This window comes from Neophocaena asiaeorientalis, unplaced genomic scaffold, assembly GCF_003031525.2.
Source record: "Neophocaena asiaeorientalis asiaeorientalis breed wild unplaced genomic scaffold, Neophocaena_asiaeorientalis_V1.1 scaffold204, whole genome shotgun sequence".
Taxonomy (NCBI): Eukaryota; Metazoa; Chordata; class Mammalia; order Artiodactyla; family Phocoenidae; genus Neophocaena; species Neophocaena asiaeorientalis.
This window is the reverse complement of record NW_020173922.1, coordinates 5,550,371-5,570,528: the sequence shown is the minus strand read 5'-3', so window position 1 is coordinate 5,570,528 and position 20,158 is coordinate 5,550,371. Positions and strand designations below refer to the sequence as shown.

Below are 20,158 nucleotides of genomic sequence, written 5' to 3'. Positions count from 1 at the left end.
AAACTTGGCCCCGCCCCTTACGTCAGCCAACCTATCCCGGGGCTGGAGCGTCCGCGGCTGGTCTGATAGGATCACTTGGCCGGAAGGTCTAGGGCGGATGAGTTGGTACTAGCCCAGATGGCGGCTGCTGCAGCGAGTAGGGGGATCCGTGCCAAATTGGGCCTCCGTGAGATTCGTATCCACTTATGCCAGCGCTCGCCCGGAAGCCTGGGAGTCAGGTGAGGCGCGGCCCAGTGAGGTGGGCGGGCTTCGGGACGCTGGGGTCACGACCGCGACCTCCCGGGTGTTTGAGGAGGCCCGCGCCCACACCGCACGCACGGTGCTCTCTTCGGCCTTGCAGGGACTTCATCGAGAAACGCTATGTGGAGCTGAAGAAGGCGAACCCCGACCTGCCCATCCTAATCCGCGAGTGCTCCGATGTGCAGCCCAAGCTTTGGGCCCGCTACGGTGAGCACAGGACGCCGGGGACCTGAGACCCCGGTGGAGGAACAAGGGTTCGAGAAAAGAAACGGCCGCCCAAGGTCACACAGAAACCTTGTTCAGGGTCTGAATTCGGACTTGCTGTTGACCTCGTTGCAGATAAGGAAATATACATTCGCAGGGTTACAGGATGCTTTGTGTCCCAATAACATCTATGTGGAGGCGGGCCCTGTCCTGCATAGGGATCAGAAGCTGTCGTCTTTGTAATTCAGAACAGGCTTCAGATAGGGGAGAAGGGATGCTGGTCCAGTCCATCAGTGTAGGTCCTTCCAAATTGTGTGGTCAGTGCCGGTCCAGACAGAGTGAGAATCTCAATAGTAAAAACATAAAATAATGACTGTGTTGAGCACTTACTGCTAGGCCCTGTGCTGAGTGCTTTCCTGCCTAAATCTCATTTAACCTTAATTAATATGAGGGGTGGATTCTTTGGTTATTCAGCTAGTATGTATAACAGGGTTGAGCTTCTACCTCTGTTCCCCCTTCCTAGACTGCACTTCTGCCAGACTTCCATGGCTGGCTCTTTGTTATAATTCAAACTCCTCAAAAAGGCATTCCCTGGCCAGTTATGTAACATTGCCCCTTTACCCTGTACAATTTTACCACATACTTATTAATGTGTCATTTTACCACAATTTGAAAATAACTGTCATGCTGCCTGACACATAGGGACACACAATAAATATTTATACTCACTGAATAATGGTATTTTTAATCACGGCTTTTAACTAAACCTCACCCTAGCAATGTCTGGAGGACGGCAGGGAGTCACACCCAAGGCAGATCCATTATAACAGTGGACAACTGCAGTATGCCATGCACTAAACATTGTTTGGAGGAGGAACAAAGGTTTTCCTCCCAAAAGCCAGTAGAGAAGGAGATGGACACAAATAACTTTAGATGAACAATGGGAGCCACTGAATGGGCACCATTAAAAGGCAGGCTCATGTAATACACTGCTCACAATGGTTAATAATAAATGCCTACCATGCCCCTTAAAACGTTCCTGAAACACTTTCCTTCCCATTATGACTGCCCAGAATCAGCCGAAATTCTACTACCCTTCCTATCCTACCAAGACTGTAAGTTGAAGACAGTATTATACTTTGGTAGCCCGTACAGTGCAGAGCGGATACTTAATCACCTCCCTCTCTCTTCAGCATTTGGCCAAGAGAAGAATGTCTCTTTGAACAACTTCAGTGCTGATCAGGTAACCAGAGCCCTGGAGAATGTGCTACGTGGCAAAGCCTGAAGCCTCCACTGAGGATTAAGAGCAAGAGCCCCAGAGCCTGAGCTCTGCTGGACTGAGTACAATGTGGAGAAATGTGTTCTTCTGCTCTTTATAAAGCTTGTGCTGAAAATGCTGTCTCAGGATGTTCTGTTTCTCATTCCACCGACTACCCCTTATTGTGCAATCAAATGAGGCAAAGCAGCTGAATATAAAAATAAAACTTATTTTATTCCGTCCCATCAAAAGCCACCAGCTGCTGAAGAAAAAAAAAAAAAAAAAAGAAAAAAGGAGATTCTATGGACCCAGATTAAGTAGGCCACACTGGGTTCCCTCTGGTCCTCCCACCTGGACACTGCTGGGTAAAACAGGAGGAGCTGGGATCCAGAGATCTTAACTTAGGCTTAGGTGTGGGAGCAGAGGGCATGATGTCATTATGGTTCTAAACCTCCCAAAGGGGCTCTGTGGGCCAGGAAGCTGGGGAGTGGGGGAGATGGGGAGTGGAGTACATGACTTTGAGAAGTCAAGTCACCCATGAAGAGCTGTCTGCTGGAGAGCATGCACACGATCCTGGAGCTGTGCTACCTCCTCATGCCTTTGTAGGGCCTGCAGCCCTGACTGCTGCAAGAAGGCCTGGGCAGCCTGAGAGCAGGGAAGAAAAGGATTCAACACTGGGTCCCTCAGTGCTAACACGCAATTACCACAGCCTTATGGGTTAGCCCACCTCTTCTTGGAAGAATGCATTCCCAACAAGAGTATGGAAGTTCGGACCTGGAGCCCACATAGGCTAGCCAGGCCCAGAGCAATGACTAAAGTTACTGGAAGGAAAGGGGCCATGGTGAGACCAGAGGCTTCAGAACAGAAGGATTGGGGACTAAGGCCAGAAACCCACCCCTGGCTGATAGAGGAACAGCAGTTGCAGCAGCTCCAAACTCTGGCCTACTACTTCAGTGTCAGAGAAGGCCAACGTGTCCAGCAAGGAGGAGAGCAGGGGCCCTGGCCATAGACGCTGACAGTAAGCAGGACCTTTCTCTGCAACGTTGCACAGAACCGTGAGCACCTGCAGACAAATATATGTACACAGTCACCACAAACGATGAAAACCAAAGATTTTAACGATAGCTTCTGTGGAATGCTGACCACATGCCCAGGCACTGTGCCAAGCAGTTTTATATGCATATTCTGTAATCCCCTCAGCCACCCTCAGGTAGGATTACTATTCCCAATTATAAATGAGGAAACTGAAGCCTAAGGTGGTTAGTTGATTTGCCCAAGGTTAGTTACTAGTAAATTACAGTTTAGGGACTCACACCTAGACTGTCTGGTCTATGACTGATGGTCTGGCCCTGAAGCCATCCATACCACACCACCTGCCAGCTCTCAGCTAAGGGTACTTCTGAGGGCTCAGGGCTGCTCCCACTGTTTACACTTTGGCCACCAGACCTTGGACTCAAGTGACCCCAATACCTACCAACACGCTCACCACATTAGATACAGACAACAGGTGCAAGAGGGGCTCAATCAGATCCAGGGAGAGCAAGGAGGTGCAGAAACTAGGACTGTTTGCTGGAAGGGAAAATGTCAGGGTGAAGTTCCTCCAACTGGGGCGTGAAACCAACCCACTCCCAATCCTACCCTTGTCAGCCCAGGCCATGAGGAATTATTCCCAGTATCTAAAGGCCCAGACCTAGGCAGATTATGGTGCTTACCAGTGAGGTTGTTAAGGAGCCAGAGGCCCTCAGGAAGCAGGCTGGGCTGTTTCTGGAGGAGGAACTGCAGGAGGATAAATAAGGCTGCCACAACACGCTCATCTCGGAGCTGCAGTTGCCCTCCCACAGCCTCTGCTGCTGCCTCTGTTAGCAAGTTGCTTAGACACCGAAGCACAGGGCATGCCAGCTGCAAAGACGAGTTAGGGTTCAGGTTTAAGGAGGAAGGGGCAACCTGCACACTGGAGCAAGAGCTGAGTAAAAAGAAAGGTCACCCAGAGGTTGACCTGTCCTCTTCACCTACCAGCTCCAGTCCTGCATCCTCAGTTCTCTGGACAGCCCCAGCCAAGTCCAACAGCAGCAGCCCCAGGGTGGACAGAGCACCCTGGGTGATGAGCAGGGCATTGTTGACCTGGCTGGGCAATAGGAAGCAAGTAGTCACTACTCGGTCAATCCTACCTTTAAGGTGGCAAATGGCCTAGGTCTGTGGGTTTCCTGAGCTCCAAGAAGAGAGGACCATAAAACAAGGAAAACTCACCACAACAATTCCAGAAACCAAAGTTCAAAAACCTGAGTGTCATGGAAGGAAGCCCCAGGGGAGGTTTGTGGCACTTCCCCAATTGACCTATTACCTGCAGATGATATAGTGAAGGCACCAGGCAAACTCCACAGCTACTCCAAGGTTCAGCTTTGGGCCAGGTTGCAACAATTGCAGCATATGTTGTGGGAGAGTGGAGCCCAGGACAGAGCTGTCAGTAGAAGCAGAGCTGTGAGTAGGAACCACAGAAGGCAAGATGCCAGTCACTCTTCCCAAACCCTGAGAGCAGGTGGGAAAGCGTCCAAACCCAAAGCTCTTCCCAGTCAGGCACATGGGGTTGAAATGTGCAACAGCTTTGGAAACAAAACTCGATCAGGCATCAGGAGCTACACTACCAAGTAGGTCACACCTGCACACACATCTGGAGACTCAATTTTACTTACGGGATGATCTTCTCTGGAGCTTCCTTAGCCTGCAGAAGCTGGGACAAGGCATATCCAAGAGCTTCCAGCACAGTCAGATGGGGAGACTAGAAGCAGACAGAGTAGGGATCTGACTCTGGAGCCTAGGCCATAAGATTTCCTGAGACTTTCAACCCCTTAGCACAGAGCAGAGGCTGGAGCTGCCTACCCAAAGCAGGTGGGGCATGTGGAGAGACGTGAGGGGAGGGGTGCCCAGAGAGGAAGCAAGGAGGTGGACACTTACCTGGATGCAGGCAGCCAAGGCCGGAACAATGCCCTGTGGCAGGAGCTGCCTTCTCACAGCCTCACTCTCCACAATCAGGTTACCCAGTGTATACAGACAGAGCTCCTGAGAGCAGGACAACAAAAGCACTGGGCTTGGCCTGTCTCAGGCCGGGGTGGGGTAGGGGTGGGAGTGGGGAAGCTGGAGCATACCTGTCCTTGAGGATCGGGGCACAGGGGAATGGGAGATGATGGGTATGTGTATGGCTGGGGGCATCAGGAGAAACAGGTTTTCCTCTTTTGCCTACCTGCCAGCTCAAACTGGACCCAAAAGCACAATTTTTAAATCCAAACCAAGAACAAGGTAGGAAGGGGCAGGGCTTACTATAAAGTCTGAGCTGTGACCGGAGAGGTAGGTGAGAAGGTAGGAAGTGGCTGGCAGGCAGGCCTCAACTACTGCAGACTGCTCAGAGTGAGAGAGCTCATGAAGGCACCGAGCCGCCTCAAGCTGCAGCAGGGCCTGGTTGCTGGTCAGGAGCCCGACTAGGGTCCGAATGCTGCCCTCCAGCCTACATGAGTGAGCACCAGAGCCCTGCTCAGCCAGTGGCCCATCCCCCCCACACTCCTGTCCACCCCTCAGAGACCCAGCCACACACTCACACCACCCGCACTGACCTGATGAAGGTCTGTTGCGTCTCAGGGTGCTGCAAGCCTCGCCGAAGGCTGACCAGAGCCCCCTCTCTCTCCTTTTCCTCTGTCCCCCGCTGGGCTAACCGCAGGAACTGCTGGATCTGGAGCCCAGGGCAGGGAGAAGAGAGATGGCAACACATAGTTGCCAGAAAGCAAGGCATGAGTTCTGCTCTTCCCACTTCAGCTGTGAGCCCTTCAATATGGCACTATTCCTAGAACTCATCATTCACTGTAATATGGCCAATAAGTGCCAACCTTGCAGTAGAGTGGACAGAAGAGGGAATCAGAACTGGGTTTAATACAAGCCCTGCCACTTATGCTACAGGGGACTAAACCCCAGTTTCTCACCTGAGAAAAGAGCATAACATCTACTCTGCCTTTTTACTGTGTTATTTCAAGGATAACATTTAAACCTCTCAGCCTGACACAACCTATCCCTCTAGCGATTCTCCCCATGCAACCGACACTGCAACAACACTGCGCATCACATGACGTGTTTTTTAATGCTTCCAAGCTTGCGCATAATCTATTCTTTCTGCCTGGAATACCCTCCCCAGGTCCTCCACTTCCTTTAGATTTCTGCTCTCACTGCCTCCGGGAAGTTAGCTCTTTCTGGCTCCCTTTGGAAGACTCAGGGGTTTCTACTGTGCCTCATGTTTCCTTCATGACAGGTAGGAGCACATCTGTCTCCTTCAATGGGTTGTGAACACGTCAAAGAAAGGGACTCGCTCTTCATCTTTCTGTACCTCAGTACCCAGCATAGGTGCCTTGGTATAAAGTAAGCACACAATGAATAAATGGTATAACCTAGGTATAAGTGCTTTGTAAACTATATATGTAAACATAATATAAACAGGGGATACCCAATGCTTGCTGAATGAATAAATGAGCTGAAACAAATTCTTTCGTTCACTTATTCCATAAATACTGAGCATCTACTATATGCCAGATACTGTATAGGCATCTGAGTTTTCACTGATGACAAATAAGGTCCAGGTTCCTGTGGATTTAAAGTCTAGTTGGAGAAACGGTAAAAAGCAAACAATTAGTATGATTAATACTCTGCAGACCCACTTTAGATGCAGCAAATGCAAAGGCCTTGAGACAGGAAAGAGCCTGGTATATTGTTCCAAGAACTGAAAAGAGGACAATTTGTCTGAAATGAGTGAACTGATAAGGTTGGAAGTAGCAGAGGTTAGACCATGCTGGACTGTGTAGATCACAGGAAGGATTTTGGTCTCTGTGTTTTTAAAAGACGCATCTGACTGATGTATAGAGAATTAACTTGAGGGGCAAAATTTCTGCAGATGACCTGTTAGGAGGCTGCTGTTAAGTATTCAGAGAAGAGGGTGGTGGCGATCGTGATAGCAACGCCATTTAAAAGTGGGGGGGGGGGGACTAGGACTTGATGATGTATTGATGTGGGGATGAGGAATAGAGTTGTCGAGGGTGATTCCCTGGTTTCCGGCTTGGCCCACTAGACGGAAGGTGTTGTTGAAGGGACCGCGTTCAGGTTTGGGGGCGGACCTCGAGTACAAGAGAAGGTATTTGCCGCTACCTGGTGTGGATCTCACCAAGCACCCTGCCCCCTCACCTCGGCTTCCCCGAAGATCATGGCCACACATCCCTCCTCGGCTTCCTCCAAGGCTTCGTCTCTCAGCAGCCTCTTGCTGACCAGCTGCTGCTCTCTCCGTGCCTTCCGCAGTGCTGGGAGCAAAGGAGCCGCTTGATCATGGGAGGGGCACCCAGGACCCAGAACCCATCTCCAACCCTGGAAGCCGCCTCACCCCTACTCCGACCGCCATACCCTCATCCTCCCGTGTTCCCTCGCCCGCCCGCACCTGCCTCCCGCTCCCGCCGGCGGCACCGTAGCTCCTCCACCCCGCAGCATAACGGCTTGAGGCGGCCCCGCTGTCGGCTCCACATGCTGGAACTGGAGTAAACCTGCACCAGAAAGGACGCAACGGGACCGAGGAGTCTAGAAGATGGTACGGACTGCGCAGCCGCAGCATAGAACGGAAGGGGAGGTGCCAGTGGGCGGGGCATGACGTGAAGTGAAGGAGGGGCGGAACATGGGGAAGCGACCACGGGCGGGACGGGGCGGGGCGGAGCTCTAGACGAGCGAATTCCAGATAGCTGCCCCTTCCCTTGGCCTCCAGCTTCTCGGCTTCCGATCTAGTAAAGGAAGTAACCCAACCTCGACCCGGACAGCCCCAGGCCCCTAGCGACACCTTCCACTCAGCACACACAACCAACCTACCCCTAACAGATTCTAAACGAACATTCAAAACTACCCCGAGTTCTAGGAAGATGTCGAACGCCATTTCACTAATAACACGGCTCTCAGTGATGAAAGCTGGCTAACCCCTGGAAGTAAGTGCATTACCTTATTGAATGTTCGCCATGACAATTATCCTCATTTTTCAGGTGAGAAAAAGGAAACAAATTCAATTATGTGTCACTGTTCTGGGTAAAAGTGAACCGCAAAGGCTTCCCTGGTGGCGCAGTGGTTAAGAATTCGGCTGCCAATGCAGGAGACACGGGTTCGAGCAGTGGGCCAGGAAGATCCCACATGCCAGGGAGCAACAAAGCCCGTGCGCCACAACTACTGAGCCTGCGCTCTTGAGGCAGAGAGGCACAACTACTGAGCCCACGTGCCACAGCTGCTGAAGCCTGCGCACCTAGAGCTCGTGCTCCGCACCAAGAGAAGCCACTGCAGTAAGAAGCCCGCGTACTGCAACAAAGAGTAGCCCCTGCTCGCTGCAACTAGAAAAAGCCCGTGCACAGCAACGAAGACCCAACGCAGCCAAAAATAAATAAATTTATTAAATAAATTAAAAATTTTAAAATACTTTTAAAAAGTGAATGGCATTATTTTCAGGATAAAGTAGTTCCTTCATCAAATTTTGAGCGCCACTAATCTAGTAGGTACTGGGGAAACTGGTGAATTAAAAACTGTGCTCCAGGGGCTTCCCTGGTGGCGCAGTGGTTGAGAGTCCGCCTGCTTATGCAGGGAACACGGGTTCGTGCCCCGGTCCTAAAGAAAAAAAGGAAAAAAAAAAAAAAAAAAAAAAAAAAAAAAACCAACAACAACTGTGCTCCAGGGAATTCCCTGGCGTCTAGTGCTTAGGACTCGGTACTTTCACTGCCATGGCCCCAGGTTCAATACGTGGTTGGAGAACCAGATCCTGCAAGCCAAACAAACAAAAACTGTGTTCCATACCCTCAAAATCTGAATTGTGGCCAACTAAGCCCTACATGGTCTAATCCCTGCATACCTCTCCAGCCTTACCTTACTCATCCCTCCTAGGATCTTTGTTCCCTAAATAAGCCCTGCACTTTTTCTCTTCTGGGCTTTTGCACAGGCTGTTCCACTGCCTAGAGCCCTGTCTCTGCCACCCCACCCTCACTACAACCAGCACTCTTCCCTTAATTAACACTGTCCTCAAGATCTCCAGTGTCCCCTACTCAGAACTACTGGACCAGTGCCCCCGTTATGAGAGCATATAGCACTGTACGCTTCTCCTTCATAACCCTTTTCACAGCTGACATTAAGTTACAGTGTAATTGTCTGACGTTGTCTCCTCCCAAACCGCCTTCACAGCTCCAAGAGAGTAGAGTCCTGGTAGCACTTAAGAACTTTTTTTGAGGGAATTCCCTGGTGGTCCAGGGGTTAGGACTCCACGCTTTCAGTGCCAGGGGCCCGCGTTCAATCCCTCGTGGGGGAATAAAGATCCTTCAAGCTGTGAGGCCAGAAAAAAAAAAAAAAGTTAAAAAGAATTCTCACTGAGGCCTCTAATCTTTAGAAAGCTACTACTTAGGGCTTCCCTGGTGGCGCAGTGATTGACAGTCCGCCTGCTAATGCAGGGGACATGGGTTCGTGCCCCAGTCCGAGAAGATCCCACATGCCGCGGAGCGGCTGGGCCCGTGAGCCATGGCCGCTGAGCCTGCTCTTCCGGAGCCTGTGCTCCGCAACGGGAGAGGCCACAACAGTGAGAGGCCCGCGTACCGCAAAAAAAAAAAGAAAAAAAAGAAAGCTACTACTTAGACAAATGTGCAAGTAAGAACAAATCCAGGAATGGGAACTGTTCTTCAAACCCATTTCCTTCCCTTTAATTTAATTCCACCTCTGGAGTCAATTGATGAAGTCTTTGATTTCTTCCACAAAACATCTACTTAAATATCTGCAGACCATCATCCTGTTCTCCATATCTTCTCTTCAGGTCCAGCATCCATCCAGCCTCTGGACAGCCACTTATTGAGCACCATTTATTTATTTAACTTTATTATTATTTTTATTTTGGCCGTGCAGCTTGAGGAATCTTAGTTCCCCCACCAGGGATCGAACCCGTGCCCCTTGCAGTGGAAGCACAGAGCCCTAACCACAGGACCACCAAGGAATTCCCTGAGCACCATTTATTAATGCACCATGCTCTGGCTGGGGATAGGATCTGGGTCTTGTCCCCTTCCTCATGGGGCATGCTGGCTTCTAACACCTACATCTTTCTCCTGGTTGGGAAGATAAGGCAAGTCCCCAGGAAAAATCTGTGCTCTGCCCAGAGTGTCTGCTCAAATAGTTACAGCTGCCCAAACTGTTTTTTATTTGGAGTTTTTGTTTGTTTGTTTTTTGCACTTATCTGCCTGGCGACTCTGTTAATCCTGTAAGAAACAGCCCCATGTTCTCTCTACTACAAGGCTAGCTGTTCTTTTCTCTAGAGCTCCCCCAAGTCCTTGTCTCCTCTGTAAGAGTCCTCTTCACTATGGACTGTAGTTCTGCATCTGCATTTGCCTCCTGCACCTACTAGAGTACTTGAGGAACCATGTGATGGTCACATCAGCAACCCAGGGCTTGGCATTTAGTGCTGGCACTTGGTTTAGACAAACGATAGATATTTTTTGAATCAAGATGTTAGTTGGGGACCTTTGCAGAAACATTATTGCCCCTCTTAGCTTGGACCCCTCATGCAGAGTGTCTCCCCTAAGGTGATGGAATTTTTAAACTATTTTTTGAAAATTGAAGTATAGTTAACTTACAACGTTGTGTAATATATATATTGGGTTGGCCAAAAGGTTCGTTCGTTTTTTTCCGTAAGATGGCTCTAGTAGCACTTAGTTGTCTTTAACTTCATTCAAAATGATTTTGTTAGATTGTATGTGACAGCTGTCATATCAGCATGCATTTTAAAAAAGAGTTATCGAAATTGGTGAATTTTTGTGTAGCCATTTTAATATTGAAGATGGAAGGAAAAAAGCAACATTTTTGGCATATTATGCTTTATTATAAGAAAGGTAAAAACGCAACCGAAACGCAAAACAAGATTTGAGCAGTGTATGGAGAAGGTGCTGTGACTGATCGAACACGTCAAGAGTGGTGTGCGAAGTTTCATGCTGGAGATTTCTCACTGGACAATGCTCCACAGTCGGGTAGACCAGTTGAAGTTGATAGCGATCAAATCGAGACATTAATTAAAAACAATCAACTTTATACCACGCGGGAGATAGCCGACATACTCAAAATACCCAACTCAAGCGTTGAAAATCATTTGCACCAGCTTGGTTATGTTAATCACTTTGATGTTTGGGTTCCATATAAGTTAAGCGGAGGGAAAAGAAACTTCTTGACCATATTTCCGCATGCGATTCTCTACTTAAACGTAATGAAAACGTTCCATTTTTAAAACAAATTGTGAGGGGCAATGAAAAGTGGATACTGTTAGGTGAGCCGACGTGGGTTGTGAAAGAATTCACAGAAATATTAACAAAGGAAGAAAAGAGAGTTTTTATTTCTCCACTTTCCAAGGGAGGAAAGGGGCCAGACACATAGGGTGGCATTGGCCCCAAAGGGTGGGGTTTGAATCTTTTATTAGGCTTCAAAGGGCAAGGTGCAGGAAAAGGAGGTGGGTTCATGTCTATTCTGGTCCACAGCAGTACCAGGGCTGGCTGTGTGTCTATAGGATGTGTTTTTTCGGAGAATAGACTTGCAGTCTTCAGTAATTTTCCAGGTCTCGGGTGTCTGAAAGAGACTTAATAGGTGCCCTTGACAGGTATTACTCCATTTTGAATCATGTTAGGTGGGTTTACAGATACTGTACAATAACGTGGAATGGAAGAGATCGTGGGTCAAGCGAAATGAACACCACCAACCACACCAAAGGACGGTCTTCATCCAAAGAAGGTGATGTTGTGTATATGGTGGGATTGGAAGGGAGTCCTCTATTATGAGCTCCTTCCGGGAAACCAAACGATTAATTCCAACAAGTACTGCTCCCAATTAGACCAACTGAAAGCAGCACTCGACAAAAAGCATCCGGAGCTAGTCAACAGAAAACGCATAATCTTCCATGAGGATAACGCAAGACCGCATATTTCTTTCATGACCAGACAAAAACTGTTACCGTTTGGCTGGGAAGTTCTGATTCATCCACCATATTCACCACACATTCACCTTCGGATTTCCATTTATTTCGGTCTTTACAAAATTCTCTTAATGGAAAAAATTTCAGTTCCCTGGAGGAATGTAAAAGGCACCTGGAACAGTTCTTTGCTCAAAAGATAAAAAGTTTTGGGAAGATGGAATTATGAAGTTGCCTGAAAAATGGCAGAAGGTAGTGCAACAAAAGGTTGAATATGTTGTTCAATAAAGTTCTTGGTGAAAATGAAAAAATGTGTCTTTTATTTTTACTTAAAAACCGAAGGCACTTTTTGGCCAACCTGGTAGATATATTCTTTTTCAGATTCTTTTCCATTATAGGTTATTATAAGATACTGAATATAGTTCCTGTGCTATACAGTAGGTTCTTGTTGTTAAGGTGATGGAATTTCCTGAGGAGCCAGCCTTCAGTGGCCTGAGTCTTCTGAATGCAGAGACTCTGATGAAGAAAATAACAATGAAGGGCTATTGTTACAACCTTAGCCGTAGAGCTGGGATTCCAAGCCTTTTTGACTGACTGCAGAGTCAGTGTATTTCACACTGAACTATACTTGTATCTTGGTCCTCAGGGATGTCCCAGTGACATGGTCTGGCCTTTAGGCATGGCTTAGGGTATTAGAACATGCCCAACAGGACACACAGGGAGCAGTGTGGTTCGATGGGGCTTCCTTGTTTGGATCGTGGACAGATGTAGCTACTTCTGGATAAAAGGAAGTGAGAATTCAAATGTTTTTCATGTAACTCTTTGCCCAGAAATCCAGAAGTTCAGACTTGTGAGGGCTGTTTTAAAAGCATAGCCCTTCTGAAATTGAGGGCAGTCATCAATTAGATCCCTTGAACTGTAACTTGCTTAATAAATAATATCGTGTAACCTGCCTTCACCTATCAAGCTTGCCTTAATTGTTCCTGCAAATTACATATCCTCATGTAGCTTATACAATATGTCACAAGACTCCTTTAACTGCCTCTCTGTGGATAACACCTCTGACATATGGGTTGCTATAGTAATGGTTCCTTAAGTTGATTTTCAGGAACTTAGAGTCAGCTCTTGCCAGGTTGTGTTCCAGCTGATTAAGACTGCTTGGAACCACTGACCCTCCAACTGGGCCTGTGCGAGTGTCGGATGGATGGCCTTTTGACATCAGAAGGCCAAAACTTCACCCTCAGGTCATGCTAATGCCACCACTTTCTGAACATGCATCCCATGAAGAAGGATGTAACTCAGATACACCTGAGCAGAATACCGATTACCTCACCTTTTTCCTGTCCCCAATCACCTTCCCCTGTACCTCCAACCACCCTATACCCTTCACCCATAAATATCCCAAGCCCCTTGCCTTCAGGGAGGTGAATCTGAGACTTGTTCTCCCTGCTCCTCACTTAGATGCCTTGTGAATAAACTCTTTCTCTGCTACAAACCAAAGCGTCTCGTCTCAGTGTTTGGCTTACTGCCTGTTGGGCAAACAAACCTGGTTTGGTAACAATTCCCCACCCTCTGGGACACTTGCTTTTTTTTCTTGACAAAGCAGTTGAGTTACTAATTAATCCTCATTCAACATAGGCTTTTCATTCCTAGGGCATAGGAATTGTCCTGGGGAAAGGGCAGGAGATAGCTAGGTACAAGTGGGAAAATTATATTTAGGAATATCTCATTTCTCAAAATTCAGGGTGGGGAAGTGGAAACTAAGAGAGTGAGGGACTTGGCCAATGTGTCTCTGTTAAACACATAGACTTCTCTACTTTTAAGAAAGCTATCACTTTAAAAAATTGTGAGGGGACTTCCCTGGCGGTCCAGTGGTTAAGACTCTGCTCTTCCAATGCAGGGGGCACGGGTTTGACCCCTGGTCGGGGAACTAAGATGCCACATGTCATGCGGCCAAAAAAAAAAAAAGCTATTATTTCTTAATAAACAAATTTAAAGAACAAGTTCATCAAAAAAAGGAGGGCGGGGGGAGCTATTCCTCAGACCAACTTCCTTCTCTTGAACCTAATTCTAGCCCTTGGAGTCAATAGATGAAGTTTGCAATCTCTTCCACAAAATATCCAGTTAAATACCTTAGGATATTCAGGGAGTTGGACTTGGGTGACAGGAGGTTAACAGTAATTACCAAGACTAGGGAAAATTAAGGAACTACCGGGGTTGAGTCACTGGGCTATAGGCATGGGACGTGAGAGTCCTGGCCTGAGGCAGTGAGGATCTTCCTTTCCCCATCCCAGACAAGGCTGGGGGTGCCTGAGTCATCAGGGCACTGCCTGAGGCAGAGGGCCCTAGACGCCTTGCAAGATACTTCCTGTTATGGCTCCTCTCCTGGCAAAATCATTCACGGCAAAATTTCCTAGGACAGCGGATGGGGTGGCTGGGAGGAAGAAATGTGGGGAGTGACAGGGTTCAAAGAGGAGGGAACTGAGTGACATCCCAGGTTTACGTAAACTTTCAGAGGCTGCCAGAGGGTAAGGACAGATAAGTTTGTGGAGCCTGGAAGCCGACGAGAGCCGCTATAAAGGAAAGAAGCCACAGCCCATCCCAGAGCCAGGCGGAGAGGCAGAGGTTCTGAGGACCTATCGACCATGGTGAGTGTATGCTCTTGGGGCCGAAGGAGGGCTACTCGGGGAACCTTAGGGACCGGCAGGATCCGCCCTGACCTCCGCTGTCACCGCAGGTGTGCGTGCCCTGTCTGCTGCTGCTCCTGCTGCCACTGCTACGTGTGTCTGCGGCCACACCAGAGCCCTGCGAGCTGGACGAAGAAGATTTTCTCTGCGTCTGCAACTTCACGGATCCGAAGCCTGACTGGTCTAGCGCCATGCAGTGTATGGTTGCTGTCGAGGTGGAGATCCGTGGCGGCGGCCGCAACCTGGAACAGTTTCTAGAGAGCGCCGACGCCGACTCGAAGCGGTACGCTGACACGATCAAGGCTCTGCGCTGGCGGCGGCTCACGTTGGGCGCTGCCCGGGTTCCTGCTCTGCTTCTGGTCGCCCTTCTGCGTGCTCTCGGTTACTCCCGGCTCAAGGAACTGACGTTTGAGGACCTGGAGGTAACCGGCCCGATGCCGCCGCCGCCTCTGGAAGCCACTGGGCCTGCGCTCTCCACTCTCAGTCTCCGTAACGTGTCGTGGGCAACAGGAGGTGCCTGGCTCGGCGAACTGCTGCAGTGGCTCAAGCCTGGTCTCAGGGTACTGAACATCGCGCAAGCACACTCGCTTGCCTTTGCCTGCGCACAGCTCCCCACTTTCCAAGCCCTCACCAGCCTAGACCTGTCTGACAATCCTGGACTCGGCGAGCGCGGGCTGATTGCGGTTCTCTGTCCGCACAAGTTCCCGGTCCTCCAAGATCTAGTGCTACGCAACGCGGGGATGGAGACGCTCAGCAGCGTGTGCGCTGCGCTGGCGGCGGCGAGTGTGCAACCCCACCGACTAGACCTCAGCCACAACTCGCTGCGCGCCACCGCCCCGGACGCTACCTCGTGTGTCTGGCCCAGCGCACTGAGCTCTCTCAACTTGTCGTTCGCGGGGCTGGAGCAAGTGCCTAAAGGACTGCCGCCCAAGCTCGGCGTGCTTGATCTCAGCTGCAACAGGCTAAGCAGGGCGCCGCGGCCAGACGAGCTGCCCGAGGTAAATAACCTGACACTGGACGGGAATCCCTTTCTGGACCCTGGAGCCCTCGAGCACCAAGAAGACCTGAAGAACTCCGGTGTGGTCTCAGTCTGTGCACGTTCCGCCTTGACCATGGGGGTGTCAGGAGCCCTGGCACTGCTTCAGGGAGCCGGGGACTTTGCCTAAGGCCCAGTGGAGAAGGGGGAGAGGAATTAATTGGCTCAGATTGTCCTGGCTCTGGGAGAGCCTCGTCAGGACATCTCAACCAACCAACCCTCTGCCCCATCTTCATTAAAATCTTAAACAGCGGGTCCGTGACATTCACTCAACAGACATTTACTGGGCACATTGCTGGATAGTGAATCCATTATACTTAAACTTTCTTCATCCTAACTCCCTAGAAAAGAACTACAGGGGCAGAAAGGGCAGGGAAAAGTCACCTGTCTAGGGCTGTGTGGCAGAACCAAGGGTTTCTGCCCAATGCGGGCTTTCTGAACAGATTACTAGCACCTGTTAAAGGATGTTTGAATGGTAAACATGCCTAGGAGGATACAGAATGTTTCCTCTCTGGTGCATTTTCCAAGAGTCAGCTTCTCCCTTTCCAAGGTGATAAAACCCAGAGCCATTTGCTTATTCTCACTCTCTTTTTTTCCTCCAACCCCCAGTGAGGAGAGACAGCTATGCCACTTGTTCTACATAAGCTCTGAGTTTTAGAATTTCAGGGTTCCTCTCCTGTAGCGTACAGCCCCTCTGCACACACAGGTACACTGGCTTTCGCTGTGTCATGTAATGGGGAGTTTGGGGTTGGGGAACTGATACAAGATGCTGTCATTTAACAGCCTGTCTCTGAACCAGAGATCTTGTGACTATGTTAGTACATGTGTGTATATTCGTTCTTTGATTTGCAAACAGGATAACACCTTAGACCCTTCACAGCTTCTCAGACCCCTGCACAGGGCAATTAAAAGTATACGTCCTCTGAACCACATTATCTCAGTGACCCAGGACATCAGCCAAGCAGCCAAGAGGTACTGTTCCTTCTAAGGGTCCCTTCTTCATTACATCAAGTAGGCAACCACACCCAGCAGAGATCTAGGTATCTGCCTCCAGGCGGACCTCAAGAGGAGTGGGAGGAGGCATGTAAACATAGCCCTCCAGCCTGCCTCCCTCCAGTGTCCAGAACCACACAGATAGGAATGGAGAATGCAAATTAACATTGATGGGAGAGTTACACAGGTTATCAGACCATGGGCTCAAAGAGTCATAGGGGCAGCTAAATAAACTGCCAATCTATGTGGCTGAACCACACTGACTCCATTTTGTCACCTCCATCTTAGGCCCACAGTCTTGCCCCTCCCCTTTCTGCACAACTGAGCTTTAGTCTACTCACAAGGAGTGCACCCAAGCCAGATTACTTTCCTAACAACGTTTACTCTTGCCTTCATGTGATATGAAAACTGGAAGAATGCCTTTTTTGACACAGATGGTTAATGGTCATGAGACCCCCCCAGGAGGAAAAAGCCCTGGTTCCCTTGGATGCAGATGTGCATCTTACTTGGTAGTCAATTTCTGTCTTTCACTTTGGCCCCTTTAAATCCAAGGTATCCCCTTCGCAGAGCACCGCTGTGAATGCCTCTGGATCCTAGCTGTATGTAAGATCACAATACGCATCATGTAATATGGCTGTATGTCAGTACGCACAATAAACTTCAAAATTGCATTTTATGGAGTTGCCTGCTTTGTTTTTTGGTCTCAAGGTTCTTTCTCAGTTCGGTGGATATTATTCAATATCTCTGCCTCCCAACACTTTTGCATGTGGATAGACAGTTTTCCCAATACCATTTTTTAAAAAGACATTGAATGGTCTTGGCATCCTTGTCGAAAATCATTTGACCATATATGTGAGGTTTTATTTCTGGGCTCTCTATTCAATTCTATTGGTCCATATATCTGTTTTTTGTTTTTTTTGCGGTACGCGGGCCTCTCACTGCTGTGGCCTCTTCCGTTGTGGAGCACAGGCTCCGGACGCGCAGGTTCAGCGGCCATGGCTCACGAGCCCAGCCGCTCCGCGGCACGTGGGATGTTCCCGGACCGGGACATGAACCCGCGTCCTCTGCATCAGCAGGCGGACTCTCAACCACTGCGCCACCAGGGAAGCCCCATATATCTGTTTTTATGCCGGTACCACACTGTTGTGGTTACTGTAGGTTTGTAATAGGTTATGAAATCAGGAAGTGTGAGATCTCCAATTTTATTCTTTTTTTCAAGATTGTTTTGGCTCTTTGGGGTCCCTTGAGATTCCATATGAATCTTAGGATGGATTTTTCTATTTCTGCAAAAAATGCCATTAGATTTTGACAGGGATTTAATTAAATCTGTAGCTTGCCTTGGGGAGTGTTGATATCCTAATAATATTGTCTTCCGATCCATGAATATGGGATGATTTTCCATTTACTTGTGTCTTCTTTAATTCTTTCAGCAATTTTTGTAGTTTTCATTTTAAGTCTTTCATCTCTTCAGTTAATTTCTAAGTACTTTATTTTATTTTTTGATGCTATTGTAAATGGAATTGGTTTTCTTAATTTCCTTTCCAGACTGTTCATTATTAGTGTATAGAAACTGCTAAACTGAAACAAATAGACTGCCAGATAGTTCTCCTGCAAAGACAGGTTTCTTTGGGATCAGCAGAGAATTGCAATTCAGGTGTCTGCAACCACGGCGAGCTATCAATACATGCAAGTTTCTGTATGGCAAAGGTAGGAGAACACTTTTATATAGAGGAAAAGGAAGGTGGGAGGGCTCCTTGCCAGTAAAGAAGGAGTCTTTCTTCTTCCTGTTGGGCTCTGCTAAGGTCTCAGGGCATGAAGCAGTCCCTTCTGGTCTCCCAACTCTATTTAATTGAGGTTTCTGTTTATTTTTTTACAAAACTCACTGGATTTTGTTTGTTGGTTTTCTATGCCTCAACTTTGCTGAATTTGTTTATCAGTTCTAACAGGTTTTTTTGTGTGGAATCTTCAGGATTTTCTACATATAAGATCATGTCATCTGTGAACAAAGACAATTTTACTTCTTCCTTTCCAGTTTGGATGTCTTTTGTTTCTTTTTCCTGCCTAACTTCTTTGGCTAGGATCTCCAGTACTATGTTAAATAGAAGTGACAAAAGTGGGCATCCCTGTCTTGTTCCTGATCTTAGAAAGTTTTGTCTTTCACCATGGAGTATGATTGATATTATGTTCATAAGATAATCTTCATTAAGATGAGGGAAACAGCATGATTGTATGCAGATAGGAATAAGATATATATTTTTTCTCTTTATTCTGGTAAAAATATATATATATATAAAGTTTGCCATTTTAACCATTCTTAAGTGTAAGGTACAGTGGTATTAATTACATTCACAGTATTGTGCAACCATCACCACAATTTCCAGGATTTTTTTGTTACCCCAAGAGAAACTCTGTACCTGTTAAGCAAATACTCTCCATTTCCCTTCCCCTAGAGCCTGGGAACATCTAATCTACTTTCTGTCTATGAATTTGCCTATTCTAGATATTTAATATAAGTGGGATCATACAGTATTTGTGTCTGGTTTATTTAACTTAGTATAATGTTTTCAAGGTTCATCTATGTTGTAGCATGTGTCAGTACTTCATTGCTTTTTATGGCTGTATGATACTCCATTGTATTATAAACTACATTTTGTTTATTAATTCATCTATCGATGGACAGTTTTTGGCTATTGTGAATGATGCTACTATGAACATTTTAGTACACAAATCTGTTTATGTACCTCTTTTCAGTTCTTTTGCATATATACCTAGGAGAAGTATTGCTGGATCATATGGTAATTATATGTTTAATGTTTTGAAGAACTTCCAAACTCTTTTCCACAGCGGCTGCACCATATTACATTCCCATCAGCAATGGATGAGGGTTTGGACTTCCCTGGTGGTGCAGTGGTTAAGAATCCGCCTGCCAGTGCAGTGGACACGGGTTCGAGCCCTGGTCTGGGAAGATCCCACATGCCGTGGAGCAACTAAGCCTGTGCGCCACAACTGCTAACCCTGCTCTCTACAGCCCGCGAGCCACAACTACTGAGCCCCCGTGCCACAATTACTGAAGCTCACGTGCCTAGAGCCCGTGCTCCGCAACAAGAGAAGCCACTGCAATGAGAAGCCCATGCTCCACAATTAAGAGTAGCCCCGGTTCGCCGCAACTAGAGAAAGCCAGAGCGCAGCAACGAAGACCCAACGCAGCCAAAAATACATTAATTAATTTTAAAAAATGTATGAGCGTTCTTATTTATCCACTTTCTCACCAACGGTTTTCTTTTTAATTACGTTACCTCTTTTTATTTTACAATACATTTCAAAAACGCCATTAAAGTTGCCTTAACTGCTCTATAAGACCTGGAATCAAAGAACACTGAGAATTAGAACACACAAACATCAAGCTGTAATACCTACTTGTGCTGAACGATTACTACCAAAAGGATGTCATTTTTTAAATAAGCAGATGTGTGTCAATGCAAAATACAATACAAACTTGTTAAAACAGAACAGTAAACTTTGTTTCAATGGCTATAGAAAGGAGGTGGTTTTGTTTTTTTTCAATGCATCTGGTCTGGCAGCCAGTTGCATTATGCATTTAAAGCAATACGTGCCCTGGGGCTTCCCTGGTGGCTCAGTGGTTAAGAATCCGCCTGCCAATGCAAGGGACACGGGTTCGAGCCCTGGCCCGGGAAGATCCCACATGCCACAAAACAACTAAGCCCGGGCACCAAAACTACAGAACCTGAGCTCTAGAGCCCATAAGC

At 47.8% G+C, this 20,158-nt stretch overlaps 3 protein-coding genes across 7 annotated transcripts; 2 read left to right on the top strand and 1 right to left on the bottom strand.

The window, feature by feature from the left end:
* The first annotated feature begins 84 nt into the window (after window positions 1-84).
* NDUFA2 (NADH:ubiquinone oxidoreductase subunit A2) lies at window positions 85-1,953 on the top strand. Its single transcript, XM_024752341.1, has 3 exons — window positions 85-218; window positions 341-447; window positions 1,638-1,953. The coding sequence occupies exons 1-3, from the start codon at window positions 118-120 to the stop codon at window positions 1,727-1,729; spliced, it is 300 nt and encodes a 99-aa protein (XP_024608109.1). The 5' UTR covers window positions 85-117; the 3' UTR covers window positions 1,730-1,953.
* TMCO6 (transmembrane and coiled-coil domains 6) lies at window positions 1,912-7,322 on the bottom strand. 5 transcript variants are annotated; one of them, XM_024752335.1, is made up of 12 exons: window positions 7,164-7,322; window positions 6,917-7,029; window positions 5,308-5,423; window positions 5,018-5,201; window positions 4,655-4,759; window positions 4,393-4,478; window positions 4,044-4,160; window positions 3,716-3,827; window positions 3,415-3,601; window positions 3,177-3,271; window positions 2,598-2,765; window positions 1,918-2,347 (listed from the first exon to the last, which is right to left on the bottom strand). In XM_024752335.1, exons 1-12 carry the CDS (start codon window positions 7,246-7,248, stop codon window positions 2,234-2,236), a joined length of 1,482 nt encoding a protein of 493 aa, XP_024608103.1. In that variant the 5' UTR covers window positions 7,249-7,322; the 3' UTR covers window positions 1,918-2,233. The 5 variants fall into 5 exon arrangements, with proteins under 5 accessions (XP_024608108.1, XP_024608103.1, XP_024608104.1 ...); XM_024752336.1 differs by having other exon boundaries at window positions 3,189-3,271; XM_024752338.1 differs by having other exon boundaries at window positions 3,415-3,478.
* Window positions 7,323-13,712: 6,390 nt separating this feature from the next.
* CD14 (CD14 molecule) lies at window positions 13,713-17,067 on the top strand. Its single transcript, XM_024752329.1, has 2 exons — window positions 13,713-14,323; window positions 14,413-17,067. The coding sequence occupies exons 1-2, from the start codon at window positions 14,321-14,323 to the stop codon at window positions 15,526-15,528; spliced, it is 1,119 nt and encodes a 372-aa protein (XP_024608097.1). The 5' UTR covers window positions 13,713-14,320; the 3' UTR covers window positions 15,529-17,067.
* The last annotated feature ends 3,091 nt before the right edge of the window (window positions 17,068-20,158 follow it).